The sequence below is a fragment of the Acipenser ruthenus genome, chromosome 1, assembly GCF_902713425.1.
Source record: "Acipenser ruthenus chromosome 1, fAciRut3.2 maternal haplotype, whole genome shotgun sequence".
Lineage (NCBI taxonomy): Eukaryota > Metazoa > Chordata > Actinopteri > Acipenseriformes > Acipenseridae > Acipenser > Acipenser ruthenus.
In genome coordinates, this window is record NC_081189.1 from 2,109,014 (window position 1) to 2,126,013 (window position 17,000).

At 43.6% G+C, this 17,000-nt stretch overlaps 1 protein-coding gene across 7 annotated transcripts in view; it reads right to left on the minus strand.

The window, feature by feature from the left end:
• The window catches only part of LOC117403844 (rhotekin-like), a 108,535-nt gene that overhangs the window by 17,947 nt on the left and 73,588 nt on the right, over positions 1-17,000 (minus strand). For all 7 annotated transcript variants that reach the window (XR_009329195.1, XM_059027324.1, XM_059027293.1 and 4 more), the window contains 4 exons: positions 16,756-16,850; positions 13,506-13,612; positions 12,758-12,889; positions 7,796-7,961 (listed from right to left, as the gene is read on the minus strand). Coding sequence is in view for 6 of the 7 variants with exons in the window: in XM_059027324.1 (XP_058883307.1) it covers positions 7,796-7,961; positions 12,758-12,889; positions 13,506-13,612; positions 16,756-16,850 (500 nt within the window). In the remaining variant the exon portion in view is untranslated. The remainder of the gene's footprint in view (positions 1-7,795; positions 7,962-12,757; positions 12,890-13,505; positions 13,613-16,755; positions 16,851-17,000) is intronic.

Genomic DNA, 17,000 nt, shown 5'->3' on the forward strand with positions numbered 1-17,000 from the left:
GCAGATGTACGTGTGTGTGATTGAGTGTGTGCGTGAGCAAGTGAGTTCTGTTTGCACCAAGTTCTTGGCTGGAAGTCACAGGGAGAGCTGCACTGACTTTTGCACTCCAACGGAGCTAGGGAGCTGGTCTGGCTCCCATTGCAGAGCACTTTGATCCATTCCTGGTTTAAGAAGGCACACATGCCTGTTACCTGGGCAGCAGTGTGGAGTAGTGGTTAGGGCTCTGGACTCTTGACTGGAGGGTCATGGGTTCAATCCCCAGTGGGGGACACTGCTGTTGTACCCTTGAGCAAGGTACTTTACCTAGATTGCTTTAGTAAAAACCCAACTGTATAAATGGGTAATTGTATGTAAAAATAATGTGAAATAATGTATAATGTGATATCTTGTAACAATTGTAGTCGCCCTGGATAAGGGCGTCTGCTAAGAAATAAATAATAATAATAATAATAATAATAATAATAATAATAATAATAACAATAATAATACCTATACACTGCGGCAATAGGAGTCTTATTCCATCCCTGAAAAAAATAAAATATTTGTTTCTGTCGAATGGTATCATTTACTAATTTTGACAAAACAAGTACGTAAAAAACAAAGATACGTGTAATAAAATGTTTATAAAAGCATCCGTCAGCGTGCTCTGCTGGCGGTTGTAATCTGGAAAGGTGTGAACAGACTGCAGAATGTTATCTCAGACTGTGGAATATGCTGTGCTGGAGAAGTTCCAAAGAGGCTTTTAAAATCACTGCAGCTGATAATTCTCAGTGAGTGTGAACTGTAAAGGGCTTCCTGGAACAGAATATAAGCGGTTACACATCAAACGAGAAAATGTGAACAAAAACAAAGAATCCCTGGGGACAAAATACAAGGGGAGTGGAACTCGGATAGAACAGTTTGGAAACAAAAAACTAAATGGAAGTAAAATGGCTGCGTGTTAAAATGTGAAGACAATAGTTTGAAGTTTTACTGTCTCGATACTACAGAAACACAAAACGTCACACCAGGTCACAGCCACATTTACCATGCAGTGTTTATGAAACCCTGCATATCTGAAGTCCGCTCTTCTAATCTTCAAATGATCACTGAGATACTAGGCTTTGACGCTGCCACAGAAAGGCATGTGTTTTCTTTGGCGGTATCTCCAAGGCCCACAGCCACATGTAATACACCAAAGTGAAGGGTAACATCAGATTCTGCCAAGGAATTCAGCATTTGGCTTATCATCGGTGAATCTACCGATCCACATAGCTGATACTCCGTCAGGTCCCAACTTCTGCATTTGTGCTGAAAAATGATTTGGCTTCATACTGTGCTGCAGGGCAAACTGAGGTACTGTACAAACTGATATACAGACACAGCATACCAACTGTACCATCCTGCAGTATGTGGTCATCTTAACACAGTGCAAAAAACAAAATGCAAATGGTCTAGCTCTGGGATGATAAACACAGACCTGCTCGCCCCCTGTGCCTCTGTACTGCTGGTGCTGCGAGTCCTCAGGGTGCTGGTCTCTACAGTCGTCCATACAGTGTAGGTTCTGTTGGTTCCGAATCAAGTCACCTGGAGCCAGGGCTCTCTCAGTTGTAAAGCCCCTCGACAGCAGATTAAATACTGGACAGAGGGGTGTTTTGAAAGCAACAACAACGTACCCCCAGGGGCATAATGGAACAGGTATGGCATCTCTGATCTAATGGTGTGTAAAACATACAGTAGCAGATATGAAGCATCATTACCGGTTTCTGGAATGTGCAGAGAGGTTAAAACCGTGAGTGTTTTGTATTTGTGTTTGTTATTAACTGTTTATTTGTAATTATTAGACGGCTAAGCAAACCGGGACCTGTCGCTGTTAAGCCAGCATCCACCGGGATTACAAACACTGCACCAGTCACACTTAACTGTGTATTCAGCACCAGCACGGGAGCACAGCAAAAGGACAAGGAGCCTGCCTGCACATTGCCTTTGTGTATTATTATTTCAGGACTGAAACCCTGTATTGTTTGGCTGTGCAGTTGCCAGCATTATTAATTAACGGTGCCAAACCGTGAAAAAAATTAAAGAAACTGTTTGGCCCGTGAACACTGCTGCCGTTGTTTGACCACTGCATGCCACTTTGCCACTCTCCTCCTTCAGGAAATATCAAAAGCAGCCCAGTAAACACGGAGGAATGAGGAAAGACATTTGTACACGGCAGTTAGGATTTCGCGTCTCAATAACTTAAGTGGTGGTAGAAATGCAAAAAATGCTTTAGTAAAAAAATGTTGCGCTACAGGTTTTTTTTTTTTAATTTTTGCAAATTGCAAGTTGTTCAGGCAGCACGCACACCGTGAATAGCACCTGTTTTATTGAGAATATTACTTCAGTGGTCACACTCGGAGACAGACTGTATAAACAATAACACTGCCAAAGAACTGGACTGTCCTGCAGTCTGGGGATTAGGACCCGGGACCCTTTTTATTTCAATTTAATTTGCTTTGGAATTTCTTTCACACTTAACAATATGCTGCACATGGTCTTTAATATAAATATCTTAACAGGTCTAAGCATTCGTGGAGACCAACAGAGGTGCAAGAACTGCTTATTCCATTATTCAGATTGAGGGGCGTTGGTGTTGATCGGGCTGATTCACCATTCAGAGCAAAACAAGTGAAGAAACAGCTGCTGGGATTGGTGTGGATTGCTGTTCTCCACACAGTCTAAGACCATGGGGACATGTTGCTAGAAGACGTAGAATGAAATCTGTTGCTTCTACATTGTTGCTTCAGATTTCAGGGGACACTGTTCTACAGTATGGAGAAATTGTAGACAGGATGCTGATGACACAGAGAAGACAATACAGAGATGAGATTTCATATCAAAAAGCTTATTTGTGTTTTTTAGTGTCCACATCATTTACCAGCATTGTTTTTCAATATAATAAACTTTATTCTTATATATATATATATATATATATATATATATATATATATATATATATATATATATATATATATATATATATATATATATAACTAATTGTAAATAGAGAGAAGTTGAAATGTGACTGTTATAATTTTTTTTATTATATTATTTTGAAAAGAACTCCCAATTATGCCAGGGGACAATTTGTTTTAGTCTTCTACAAATCAGATATCGCTAACTGTGGATCAATATTTGCAAGTGTTGCATGTGCTGAACTGCAATGTGCAAACGGCTTTAAACAAAAAGTAGGGCTCACTTTATCCAATACTATAAAGTATAATCAAATGAAAGCCTTTATTTGAGACAAAATGACACTGAAAATACAACTTGGAACTTAAACGTAACGCACTGTTACCACACTGTGTGTTGACTTTAATGCCGCTCCCCTTAAACTACATCTCGTTGCATAACTGACAAACTGATCATTCACTGCCAGGAATGGACCGGTTAACACTTACTTACTTGCCTATACCACCAAAAAAAAAAAAAAAATGAAAAAAAAAATCACCCTGAAAAAAATCGATAAAGAGATCTCCCTCACAATATCTCACACCGTTTTTTTCGCCACCAAAGCAGCTAGTCACATGACTTTTGACATCTCTTTCATTGGCTGATTTATTCTATGACGTAATGTTGCTTCGACAAAATCAACAGTCCTTTGATACAGTTGCTTGCAACAAAGTTGCCTGAAACGTGTAGCTTGTACGTCACTTTCTACAAAAAAGTATCCCTTTCTACATTTTTCTAGCAACATGTAGACTAGTGTCCCCTGGGCTTAAGAAAAGCAGCAATCATCACAAATCCAAGCAGCTGCTTCTTCACTTGTTTCACTTTGAATGGTACATCAGCCCGATCAACCCCAATGCCCCTCATCTGATTTCTGTAGAGAGCTCCATCCCAATAATTACATAATCAGTTCGGGCAGCTCTCCTATCGCAGGGCTGCCACCTTTTCCACAGACCTGGACATATTTCTCAGTCAGCCTAGGTCTATCAAAACTGCAGTATACTGTAATACAGTTTAACACAATACCACCAGATCTCGGGACAAATCAATAATCATGCAGTATACACAGTATAGTGCTCTGGATATTTCTAGCAACCGAACTTGCAAGCCAGAAAAATAGTAGCTATATCATGGTAGGTTAGAGGCTAATCTTACCTGAGACAAGTAGCTGTGGTGATGAGTAACGCTGTAATAAATCAATGCCATTTCTGAAGCGATTAACCTGGTCTACTGCTTTTTTTTTTTTTTACAAATTTCTGAGCCTGAAAAGCCTGTTTGTACAGTCAAATTATTTTATAGCCATCTGTCAGGGCAAATTCCCCCCCCCCCCCCCCAATAAATATTAACAAATATTATTAATATACGGTAAAACTACGGCACTACCAGTTGTGTGCCGGTAAAAGGAGACAAAATTAGTAAAAATGTACTCAAATTTGGTTTGGGTTTTTCAATGTTGTTAATGGTTACCGCTAAATATGCAATGTTTATGTGTGTAAAAATGTAAAGCAGTAAAGTGTTGTGTTGTTTGCATGTTGTGTTTCCAGGAGAGGTCTTTGTGTGGGGCAGCACACAAAGCAGCAGTCCTAACGTTAAATGAATAAATATCTGAATGAGATCTTGCTGCGGTAGTCTGGATCTAGTTTGTTCCCCTGAAACGCTACAATACGTAATGTAAACCGGTAGTACTATCATCGCGTGGCTGTTGCAGAGCGTTAGAAAAATTACAACAGCTATTTAGTTAACAGTTAAAAAAATCATGAATGGTAGTGAGGGGCATTCGAACAGTAACACAGTGAAAAAGAAAAAGTATTTTTGCTGTTTTAGCAACGAATGGTGCAAAGAAAATGCATTCAAAAATTGGCTTCGCAAAATCGACACGGTTACAGCAGAATGCATTCTATGTCATCACAGGGTTTCGGTGAAATACGAGGGAAGAGGAGCGCTGACCAGCCACACAGGGAGCACAAAACACAAGGAATCAGAGAAACAGAAAAGAAATCACATCATTTTTTTTACCAAAAGAGACTCATTCCAAGAAAATCTGGTGACCGTGGTTGAAGTGGGGCAAGTTAACCACAGTCTTTCGCACCATTTAAGTTATGCAAGCCAAGACTGTGCAAACAAAATGCTTTCAAGAATTTTACCTGATTCTGAAATTGTGAGAAAAATGTCTTGTGGACGGACGTAAGCAACCAGCATAACAGAGAGTGTTTTGGCACCATAATTGCAATAACTTTTGCTTCAGGACTTGGATGGTGCAGTTTTTTTCAGGTGGATCTGACACCTCCAACAAGGGAAATAAGAAATTCTTCCCTTTAACCGTGTATTACTTTTCTACGACAGAGGGAATTAAGCATGGCTTGCTTGATTTTTACAACGACAACGACGAGACAAGTGAGGCAACTGCGACACGGATCTCCAATTTTCTGCAGGAGAATGATCTCAGCATTAACACTGTGACTTCTTACGTGGCTGACAATGCCTCTGTGAACTTTGGGAAAGACAGGTCAGCGCATCAGAAACTCAAACAGCTTAATAACCGACTGATACAAGTGGGGTGCAAATGTCATGTAAGCAAAAATGGGATGAGAGCATTGAAGTCATCTCTCCATCCAGAAAATTCAGAGAGGAAACGGATAAGACATTGATACCTGGAGAAATGGTATGATTTCGAAACATCGGTTTTCAAACAAATGGCAGTGCTCTCACTCGACAACGATGTGAAATGGTCCGATTTTGAGACTCTTGTTACAGCACTCTGCATCGAGATTGACAAGTTGTATGATGACTACCGTGTATTACAGCAATCAAGAGGAGAGACTGTGTCAAAGGAGAAGGAAATAGATCAGGGATGGGTGGAGGTTTTCAGACAAATGCCAGAGAGTGGTGACAGCCCAATGTTGAAATTGGTCTCTTTCGCACTTTCCATTCCTGTATCCAATGCCAACTGCGAGAGAGTTTTCAGTTTAATGGCACAGCTGTGGAGCAAGGCCAGAAACAGACTGAGTGATAGTGTTGTGAAAGCAGAGCTGCAGGTGCAATTGAACTTCAATATGTCCTGTGCAGACTTTCAGGAGTTCTCTTAAAAGAACTGCTTAGAGCCGCAAGAGTCCAGCTGAAATACAGATTTAAAAGGAAGGAAACCGAGGGCAACGACATCCCACAGACGACTCAGCTTTAAGCTAAAAACAACATAACATTTAATTATAATTAATTAAGCATTTAAGTATGAAGGTTTAAAGTTTACAGCTAGTCATTGTTGTTGCTCTGTAGCTAGCAAACTAATACTCACAAAGATGAGTAAACATGAAGAAATCCGATCTCTGAAATAAAATGATCATATCGATAGTAATGTTAGCTAACTAATACATTATTGAGCTAATCTAGTTTTGCAATATTTCTTATTCAAGATTCATAATGGCGGTACATAGTTATATATCATTTTTTAATCAATCCTCCTTACACCCTTGCACTCCTTACACCCACACACAATAAAACGATGGCTTGATATTGTAAACAGGTTGAACAGCACAATTAATGACATTACATCATGTTGGGAAAAAAAAAAAAATCTCCCGGAATAGCTTCAGTCAGAGTTGGCAACCCTACCCTGCTGGTTAATAGACTAGCAAGCACTAGCAGAATCAGCTTTTTTTAATACGCTGCAGAACTCATTTATTTTAACATATTGTTTAGGGACTTTGCAATACCTGCAAGGTGGGTGTCTTAATAATAGAATCTCCACGTATCGACAGTAACAATCCAAAGCAAATTTGCACCATTGTTACAGACTTTCTAACAAGTCTGGCATAAACAATTTTGGCTGCTACTTAATTAACCCCTTGAGCAGTCCTACACTACCCCAGTAGCAGGCACAGTTTACACAGCCTCGGAGTTTCTGATCGCATCATAAATTCCAGATTTCTTAAATCCATTGATGCAAATGTCTGGTCTGTGTTTATTTTTTATAAGCAAACTGGCTTCATCATCACTGCCATTCTCATATTCACTCCGACACATTCTATCCCTTGTCCAGCGCGTGCTTCTTTAACCTGTGCTGCATACCACCAGTCTGTCAGGAGGGTGGGATCGCACATTGTATGCCACACTCTGATTGGTGGAAGTATTATTGGCAATCCAATCCAAACTGCCAATAATGCCCAAATAAATTCCACTCCAAAATGTCCCATTATACGGTACATCAAAGGAAATATTAAATGAAGGTTGGTGTTTCTTAAGCGTTGCACTTAAAACCGGACATTAAGGTGTCTGGCTTTGTTAATTCCTGCCACTCGGACACAGATGCCAATTCCTAGGACTGTCCGGGTCAAACACGGACAGGTGGCAACCCTAGTTTGTGCAGCTCCAGCATCCAATAACAATACTGTATGAGGGACCAGCCCTTCTGTGCCTGGTATGAATCTAGAGCTGTGTTTCCACTGCCACAAACCCCATTGTGAACAGCACCCTCTGAGCACCGTGCTGTTCCAATGACTGCCCTCCTCTCCCATTCTCAGGGCAGGCTGAGTGAGCACACAGCACTACTCTTTAGAAACGCTGATAGAGACAAATTGAACCTCGTGTGGATCCATCGACTTGTTTGCGGCTCCGTATACAAAATGGTCTTATTTCTGCTGGATATTCTGGCATTTTTACTAAACCCTCACCAGCCTTGGTTCAATATAACCATGGAGATCTCACCTGTGGTGGTCTCCTCCAAAAAAATGGAATTTTGTGCAGCTCTCGTTACCAACACTCCCAGTACAGCATGTTAAAGTTGAAATGTTGAAACATGAAGGGACTGAAGTCTGTAGTGCCGACTCACTCATGTCGTAGAACTGCTGCCAGAAGGCCTGCATCCATCGCTGGGTGTCATCGTGATTCTCTGCCACCAGGGTGTGCATGACCTCCTCGCCCCCGTACCGGTTTGTGATGGAGATGCTCTGCACCCCGCTCTGGAGGTCCTTGTCCGTTGCACGGATCCGCGTCTCCTGAAACACACACACGCCAGAGCTTATTGCATGAATTCACTTTGAACAAGCAGGCAAGCAAACTGAAATCAGGGCGGCGCTATTGCATTGTCATCATGGTGTTCCTACAGCAAAAAGAGTTCATTCTATAAGGTGATGCAAAGCTTTTGGGATGACAAGAAACAGTAATTTCACTTCATTAAAAACTACATCAGTCTAAAAAACAACCTGATACGTTCAATCTGGGATAAGAAACATTCACACTGTGATAATTCCTGGAACCGACACATTCAGACACATGGAGTGTTAGTCATTGTTCTTCGCTTAGCTGATACATCCTGGTTAGTTATCTGATGCTTGATCATATCCCGGATACTCTGGTCCTATTCCATGCCATAGGGGCACTGTAAATAAATGCTGATTGTCCAACACCGGACCCTCTCCAAGGCACTTCATAAACAGGTGTAAGACGAGACCGTAAGCTGTACTTGGGTATACTTCTTATTTTCGTGGACTCTTTTTCAGGTAATCAATCATCTTTTGAAACAGAGCAGGTGTGTTAGTCCTGGTTCCCTGGATAAACTCCAGTCCAGGGTAATCGGATTCTAGCATGGATAAGATCCCCAGCTTTTACTAACAAGGCTTCAATTCCCCAGTCCTTCAATACAGATCAATAAAAACAACCCGACCTCTCACTGCAGTAAACCAGAGAATGACTCCTGTGCACAATAACTGAAACCACCTGGAGCCAGAGCTTTCTGTGGCTGTGCTCCTCGGCTGTGGAACTCTATTCCAGTTACCATTAGGCAGGTCGAAACACTGGATTCTTTTAAGTCTAAATTGAAAACATACTTTTTTTTAACATGCTTTTCTATATATATATGAGCTATTTTGTTTTGCTTTTAACTTTGTACAGCACTCTGGGATGCCATTTGTATTGTATTGTATTATGAATAAGAGAAGAAACTGAAACATTAGTATTGGTACTAATATTATACATACTGTCCAATATATATTGTACTATAGTATTTCTGTACGGCAGTAAGAATAGTGTCATTGCTATTATTTACTTAGTCATTATTAAATCCTCAGCACCACACACTAGCATGGTTGAATTTAATTTCATTGAATTTAAATTTGATTGAATGTAATACATTATACATCCACTAGATGGCGGTAAACGCTAAGGCTCCACTTATTACTAACTATAGTTCAGCAGATCATCGAAAGTTAGGGGCTTACTGGAAAGCCTATAGACCAAGATATTTTGCCATTGTACAGTAACTGACCACCTACAGCCCTCAATGTCACTTTGAACTGTGATCAGAAAAGGATAAGATATATAAACATTTGAAAGCTATAAAAGGGCCATTGCTTAGCCCCAGGAAGATATCAGGTAATATAAAGCCTTTTAAAAAAATTAAATAAAATCCACTGAAGTGGAGCTTAGCTGGCAGCTCTCCCAGTTTCAGAGCTGGCAATTAATCTACCCTCCCAGCTAGCCTGTTAAAAGTTCCAGTAATTTATACAGACTGCAGAAGACGGGGGACCGTTTGCAGGTTGTTGTTTTTTTTGTATAAAAAATCTTTGTATTAACCTTGTGGGGTGCTTGCTGCTGAGTTAATGATATAAATACACACAGTTTTATTTGCCTATCACATAACAAGGCTGCCTATTGCACTTTGGAGTAAAGCCCCTGATCAATGTGGCTCCGACTCTATTCCGATATTGACTGCCTGCACCAGGGCTACACTCGGGAACATCAGATGAGAAGTTTTCAATCCTCTACATGTACAGCAGGGCTAAGTAACCTCAAAGACATGAAACCCCTTTTAAAACGTTCCTATAGTAAAAGCATGGCAAAGTGGGAAGTATAGTGGAAGCATGGTAAAGCACAGTATTGTAAAGTCTGAAGAGCTATGGAGAAGTATATTTAAAAACATGGCAAAACCTGGTAAGCTGTGGTAATTGCATAGTATAACCATGGTGAAAGCATGGGAAAACCACAGCCTTACAGCACAGACCTCGGTGACCGCTGACAGGAGAAAAGGCATTAGAAATGAACAGGCAGCTTCCAGGAGACGGGTCAGTATGAGGGGTGTTAAAGCTGCTTCAGTCTCAGCTGCTACTGTATTGATCGCTCACGACAGCACAGGACAATCATGCTGCACAGTAAAGAAGAGCTCCTCAAGGACAGCGTGTCTGAAGCTTGCAAGAATTACCATTGGGATGACTTTTGACATCACTGTTGTCCATGAGGCTGACCAAGGCAGCGTTACTGTCATTTTAAAGCTTCTTTCAAGAGCTTTCCAATAAAAAACTAAAACAATGAATAGACTCAAACAACTGACACAGTGTCAATAAAAACAAAACCATCTCCTCCTCCCCCTCCTCCTACTTTACACTGGCTCCCTGTGCAGTCTAGAATTGATTTTAAGATTTTGTTGTTCACTTACAAGGCCCTGAATGGATTAGTACCTAGATATTTATAGAAGTTACTGAGCTTGTATCTTCCAAACCGCACTCTGAGATCACAGGATGCGGGGCTGCTGGTTATTCCTAAAAAGCAAAATTATGGAATGATCTGCCTTCGTTTGTCAGGGAAGCTGGGAACATTAGAGTTTTCAAGTCAAGACTAAAAACACACTTTTATAAAAAGGCTTTCTTATCTTAGTAACTTTAAAATTGCTGCTTTTGTATTATGTATATACTGTTATTTAAATGCTCTGACTGTGGCAGTTGTATGTGTGACATGCTATACAAATGTATTGTGGTTTGTTCTTTTATTCTGCTATGTACTGTATTATTATTATTATTATTATTATTATTTATTTCTTAGCAGACGCCCTTATCCAGGGCGACTTACAATTGTTACAAGATATCACATTATACATTATTTCACATTATACAGATATCACATTATTTTAAATACAATTACCCAGTTATACAGTTGGGTTTTTACTGGAGCAATCTAGGTAAAGTACCTTGCTCAAGGGTACAACAGCAGTGTCCCCCACTGGGGATTGAACCCACAACCCTCCGGTCAAGAGTCCAGAGCCCTAACCACTACTCCACACTGCTGCCCCACTACTGTACAATGCTTTGCAATACTTTTGTATAAAAAGTGGTATATAAATGCAATAAATACACTACTACTACTACTACTACTACTACTACTACTACTACTACTACTACTACTACTACTACTACTACTACTACTACTACTACTAATAATAATAATAATAATAATAATAATAATAATATTACCAGTAATATTACCAATAATAGAAATAAAGATAATAATAGTAATAATAGTAGAAACGAGGATGGTAATGACGACTCCAGTATTTGTTGGAGTAATTCCTGCGAAAGGCAAAAGCTTCCATAGATTATCCACAGGAATGAAGTAGGTCCTGTTTATACAAGATATCTGAAATCTGTGCTCATTTGTTATTCTCTTATGAAAAAAAAAACAAACTGATAAAATCAGAAATGCAAAGGATTACCCAGCCCTGTTCAAAAACATTTTGAAATGCTTTGGAAAATGAAATACTGTAATGTTCTGCTGACACAAACAATATCGTGGTGCTGGGGCGAATATGGATTTTTCAGCTTTGAATATTCATTTTTTAATTAGCTGGATAATTCGTACCAAATTACAATAAAAAAAGGACCAATTTCTCAGGAGTAAAATAATCCTGGTACCCCATTAAATCACCTATAAAAGACATGAAAGGAGAAACACTGTCCTGTACAGGAGAGGAGCTATGCACTGGTTCATATATTTATAATATATTTTAGACATTTAGAAATCCTGTTATTTGAAGGAATAGGAGTATTTTTGCCAACGAATACATTTCAAGCTATATTTGTCCCAGCACTACAATATAATGTAGTTAAAATGGGTCAGCATAAATACTACTGCTGCTACTGCTGCTACCCCCCTGTGAGTGTGAGCTGTGCATCTGACACAAAGTCTGCACTGGGTTTCTCCCCCTATTCTGAAGCGCCGGAACACTACCACCTAGCGGCCAAATACTGCAATTACGCTACTCGGCTCCACTCAAGGTCCTTCCTTCCATTAGATCAATACAAAGTTCTCACGGTTTATACAAGTCAATACAATGACATAGTGTTGATCACAATGTCATTGTATTATCCTCAATTTCTCAACTGTAGGCTAGCTAACGACTAACGTTAGATGGATATACGGGAATTCTTCAAGAGAGGCAGTGCCAGCAGCTCTGCCAAAGGCCAATCCGGTGAGAAATGAAGATTTTACCAGTTCAAACAACAAATTAAAACTTCAACTGATTAATCACCTATTAAGCCTTGAGTTATTGTAAATATGAGTTTAATAACAATACATGTCAAAACACAGCAGACAAGAATGAGGGAAAGAAGCTGGAGGCTGACAGGGCTGAGGGAGCATGTCATATTAAGTAAGTCATATTAGATCAGTGTCTAACACAAACTATGAGACAGGTATACTTTTAGCCAACCTTGACCAAAAATACCCTTATTTTGATCGATTTTACACCCGTTGTTACTCTAAAAATACATGATGAAAAGACGTTTTGGGGGCTTTAAAAAAAATCCTGGGGGAGTATGCCCAGACCCCCCTAAAAGAGGCTTAGCCCCCCTATCCATGAATCTCTAGTGACGTCCCTGCCTTTATACAACTTATCCCAAACCCTCTGAGGATCAGTCCTCTTGTGCACTATAATGCTGAACACTAGGAATCAGCCTTCTTTGTCTAGCCCTGCTGCAGTAACACCTCCCAGCCATTGGGAGGCGCTGCTATGAGGAGTGCCTACCTTGTTGATGGCGATGGTGAAGGCGGGCTCTACTTTGGCCTCTACGTCCTCCGCTCGGTTGTAGCAGAAGAGGTTTGTTCCCTTCAAGACGCCGTAGATCTTTGTCCAGTTTGGATTATCTCCCACCTGTTGCTGTGAAAGAGAGAAGGACAAAATGCTCATTCACACATGCTGTCCTCTCCTGGGCCAAACAAATCAATACCTCTTTACACCCAGAGCTCGAGAAAGGATGTCAGCGAGCAACCGGCCACTGGAGGATAAAGGCCAGCCCTGCAGGTGTCTGCCTGAGCTCACCGGGCCAGCAGGGTGCGCTGTAGTATGATGAGGAGAAACAGCCCCTGCCGGTTTTGCTTTCATTCCCCGCGGGAGCGTCAAAGCCACTGTAACACTCCCCAGCGAAGACCAGCGACTTCGCATAGCCAGGACTGAAATATGCGCTCCCCTGACAGAACGAGTCACACTGCGGCTGTGCCTTTACCAGGGGATCCACTTGGGGGCGGGCCTTACATAAAAATGTTTTATTACCCAATCAGCTGGTAGCTAAAAAAAGACAATGAGTCGGACTCACTCTGCATTCACTCCAGGGCTGTGTTTGCATCAGATTTTAAAATGTACCATGAAATAACACAACTGAACTTTGCAACATTACACCTGCTGCTTTATCAGCATGTCCGGATCCTGCACTCTCCACAGGGGTTCCTATCGCCTTGCACTGAACAGAGCGTCTCTATTAAGCGTTTGCACTCACCTTGAACTTGAGGCAGCCGGCCATCATCTGCTGGGTCATACACAAGGGCTGGGCGGCCAGACGACAGCACACACTGCCATAGAGAGGCAGCCAGAAGGAGCTCTCCTCTGCAACAGACACAGGCAGTGAGAGGGACGCAGTGGACAGGAGGGGAAGCTGGGGGCAGACAGGCAGTGAGAGGGGGCAGTGGAGGGGAGGGGAGGGGAGGGTGTGAGCAGACAGGCAGTGAGAGGGGCAGTGGAGGGGAGGGGAGGCTGTGAGCAGACAGGCAGTGAGAGGGACAGTGGAGGGGAGGGGAGGGGAGGGTGAGAGCAGACAGGCAGTGAGAGGGACAGTGGAGGGGAGGGGAGGGGAGGGTGTGAGCAGACAGGCAGTGAGAGGGACAGTGGAGGGGAGGGGAGGCTGTGAGCAGACAGGCAGTGAGAGGGGCAGTGGAGGGGAGGGGAGGGGAGGGTATGAGCAGACAGGCAGTGAGAGGGGGCAGTGGTGGGGAGGGGAGGGGAGGGTGTGAGCAGACAGGCAGTGAGAGGGGGCGATGGAGGGGAGGGGAGGGGAGGGTGTGAGCAGACAGACAGTGAGAGGGGCAGTGGAGGGGAGGGGAGGCTGTGAGCAGACACGCAGTGAGAGGGGGCAGTGGAGGGGAGGGGAGGGGAGGGTGTGAGCAGACAGGCAGTGAGAGGGGCAGTGGAGGGGAGGGGAGGCTGTGAGCAGACAGGCAGTGAGAGGGGCAGTGGAGGGGAGGGGAGGGGAGGCTGTGAGCAGACAGGCAGTGAGAGGGACAGTGGAGGGGAGGGGAGGGGAGGCTGTGAGCAGACAGGCAGTGAGAGGGGCAGTGGAGGGGAGGGGAGGCTGTGAGCAGACACGCAGTGAGAGGGGGCAGTGGAGGGGAGGGGAGGCGAGGCAGTGAGAGGGGAGGGGAGACTGAGGACAAGCAGGGCTCATTATACAGATGGTTTCCAATAGTGCATTCCATATCCCACTCCTTCACATTTACAGGACTCCCTCTCACGATCCGTCAGCCTGTGTTACTGCTGACAATTTGATGACTGTTGTTTCACTTTGTATGTGCTGTTATAAAGATTTGTCACCATGACATTTAAAGGGAAAGTCGAATTAAGTTTATGTCTGCCAGGTTAATGAGTCTGGAATGTTTTGTTCCAGAGACCACTACACTACACGTGTCTCATCACTACAGTCGCTAAACACAATCAGTAATAAACTTCATCTGGTGGAGTGGCTTCTTTTATAACATCCATGTATACATTGTACACACACACACACACACACACGCACACGCACACGCACACACAGACACACAGACACACACAGACAGACACACACACACACAGACTCAGACACACACACACACACACACACACACCCAGACAGACACACACACACCCAGACAGACACACACACACACACAGACACACAGACAGACACACACACACACACACACACAGACAGACACACACACAGACTCAGACACACACAGACACACACACACAGACTCAGACACACACACACACAGACTCAGACACACACACATACACACACATACACACACACACACACACAGACTCAGACACACACACACACAGCCACAGACTCAGACAGACACACACACACACACACAGACTCAGACTCAGACACACACACACACTCAGACACAGACACAGACACACACACACAGACTCAGACACAGACACACACACACAGACACACACACAGAGACTCAGACACAAACACACACACACACACAGACTCAGACACAGACACACACACACACACACACAGACTCAGACACACAAACACACACACAGATTCAGACACGGACACACACACACGCACTCACACTGCATGACAGTACGGAGACCGTGCTCAAAGCTGCCTGCTCCCTAGTGTGTTCAGTACAGTGATGTACGACTCCATTAAAGCCACTCTCTGTGGACTTGTATGTTTCTCAGAGTCAATCACCATGGCAACCAGGTCACAGTCTGTCACAGTCTGTCAGTATAAAGCACTACATGTTGCCGACACTAGATAGAGCTGGGGAAGAGCAGGGGAGAGATGGGGGAGAGCAGGGGAGAGATGGGGGAGAGCAGGGGGAGAGAGGGGGGAGAGAAGGGGGAGAGATGGGGGAGAGCAGGGGAGAGATGGGGGAGAGCAGGGGAGAGAGGGGGGAGAGAAGGGGGAGAGATGGGGGAGAGCAGGGGAGAGATGGGGGAGAGCAGGGGGAGAGAGGGGGGAGAGAAGGGGGAGAGATGGGGGAGAGCAGGGGAGAGATGGGGGAGAGCAGGGGAGAGAGGGGGGAGAGAAGGGGGAGAGATGGGGGAGAGAAGGGGGAGAGATGAGGGAGAGAAGGGGGAGAGATGGGGGAGCAGGGGAGAGAAGGGGGAGAGATGGGGGAGCAGGGGAGAGATGGGGGAGAGCAGGGGAGAGAGGGGGGAGAGAAGGGGGAGAGATGGGGGAGCAGGGGAGAGATGGGGGAGAGAAGGGGGAGAGATGAGGGAGAGAAGGGGGAGAGATGGGGGAGAGCAGGGGAGAGATGGGGGAGCAGGGGAGAGATGGGGGAGAGAAGGGGGAGAGATGGGGGAGAGCAGGGGAGAGAAGGGGAGCAGGGGAGAGAAGGGGGAGAGATGGGGGAGAGCAGGGGAGAGATGGGGGAGCAGGGGAGAGAGGGGGGAGAGATGGGGGAGAGCAGGGGATAGAGCTGGGGGAGAGATGGGGGAGAGCGGGAGAGAGGCAGAGAAGCAGAGAAGCAAGGAGATGACGGAGCAGGATAACTTTCTCCACATCTTTACACAGAAAGAAAGAGCTTACATACTTAAATGTCTCGTATAAAAGTCTGCGTTAAGGTGCTTTGAATAAGAGCTGCTCTTCAGTTCTGTCTTTGTATTAATGAGTTCCTGAACTCAGATAGAAGCATCTTACGACATACCTATGTCATTATTTTATTAATTAAGTATTTGAGTAATGGTAATAAGAAGGTAAAGTGCTTCACATTAGAACATAAGACAATGCATGAATGAGAGGAGGCCATTGCCATTCGTCCCATCAGTGCTCGTCCGGTTCCAAGAAGCTGGTTGATCTCAGAAATCCTGGTTTGTGTTCTGTGCTTAAAGTATGAAGATATTTAATAAATAAAGCTACTTCCTCTATAACCTGAAACAGTAAAGTTATTACTATTTCTATTGGTATTATTATGACTGCAGGTTGATTCCAATTCCAAGGTTGTGAAAGTGGTTACCGTTGCCGGAGATGGTGAGGTCATGCGTTCGGAAGCTGTCCTGGACACTGGTGAGGGTCAGTGTGGTGTGAGCGAGGAGGTGGTACTTCGGACCACTGCAGGACACACAACAAAAAACAAAGGGAAAGATGAACGCCCGTGACTGAGCACATTGTACTGTAAGCCACCCTGCCCTTCATAGACATTCTCAGAAGCATCACAGGAGCCGGGTTATCCCTTATAAACATTTACCGTGGTGTTTCTGC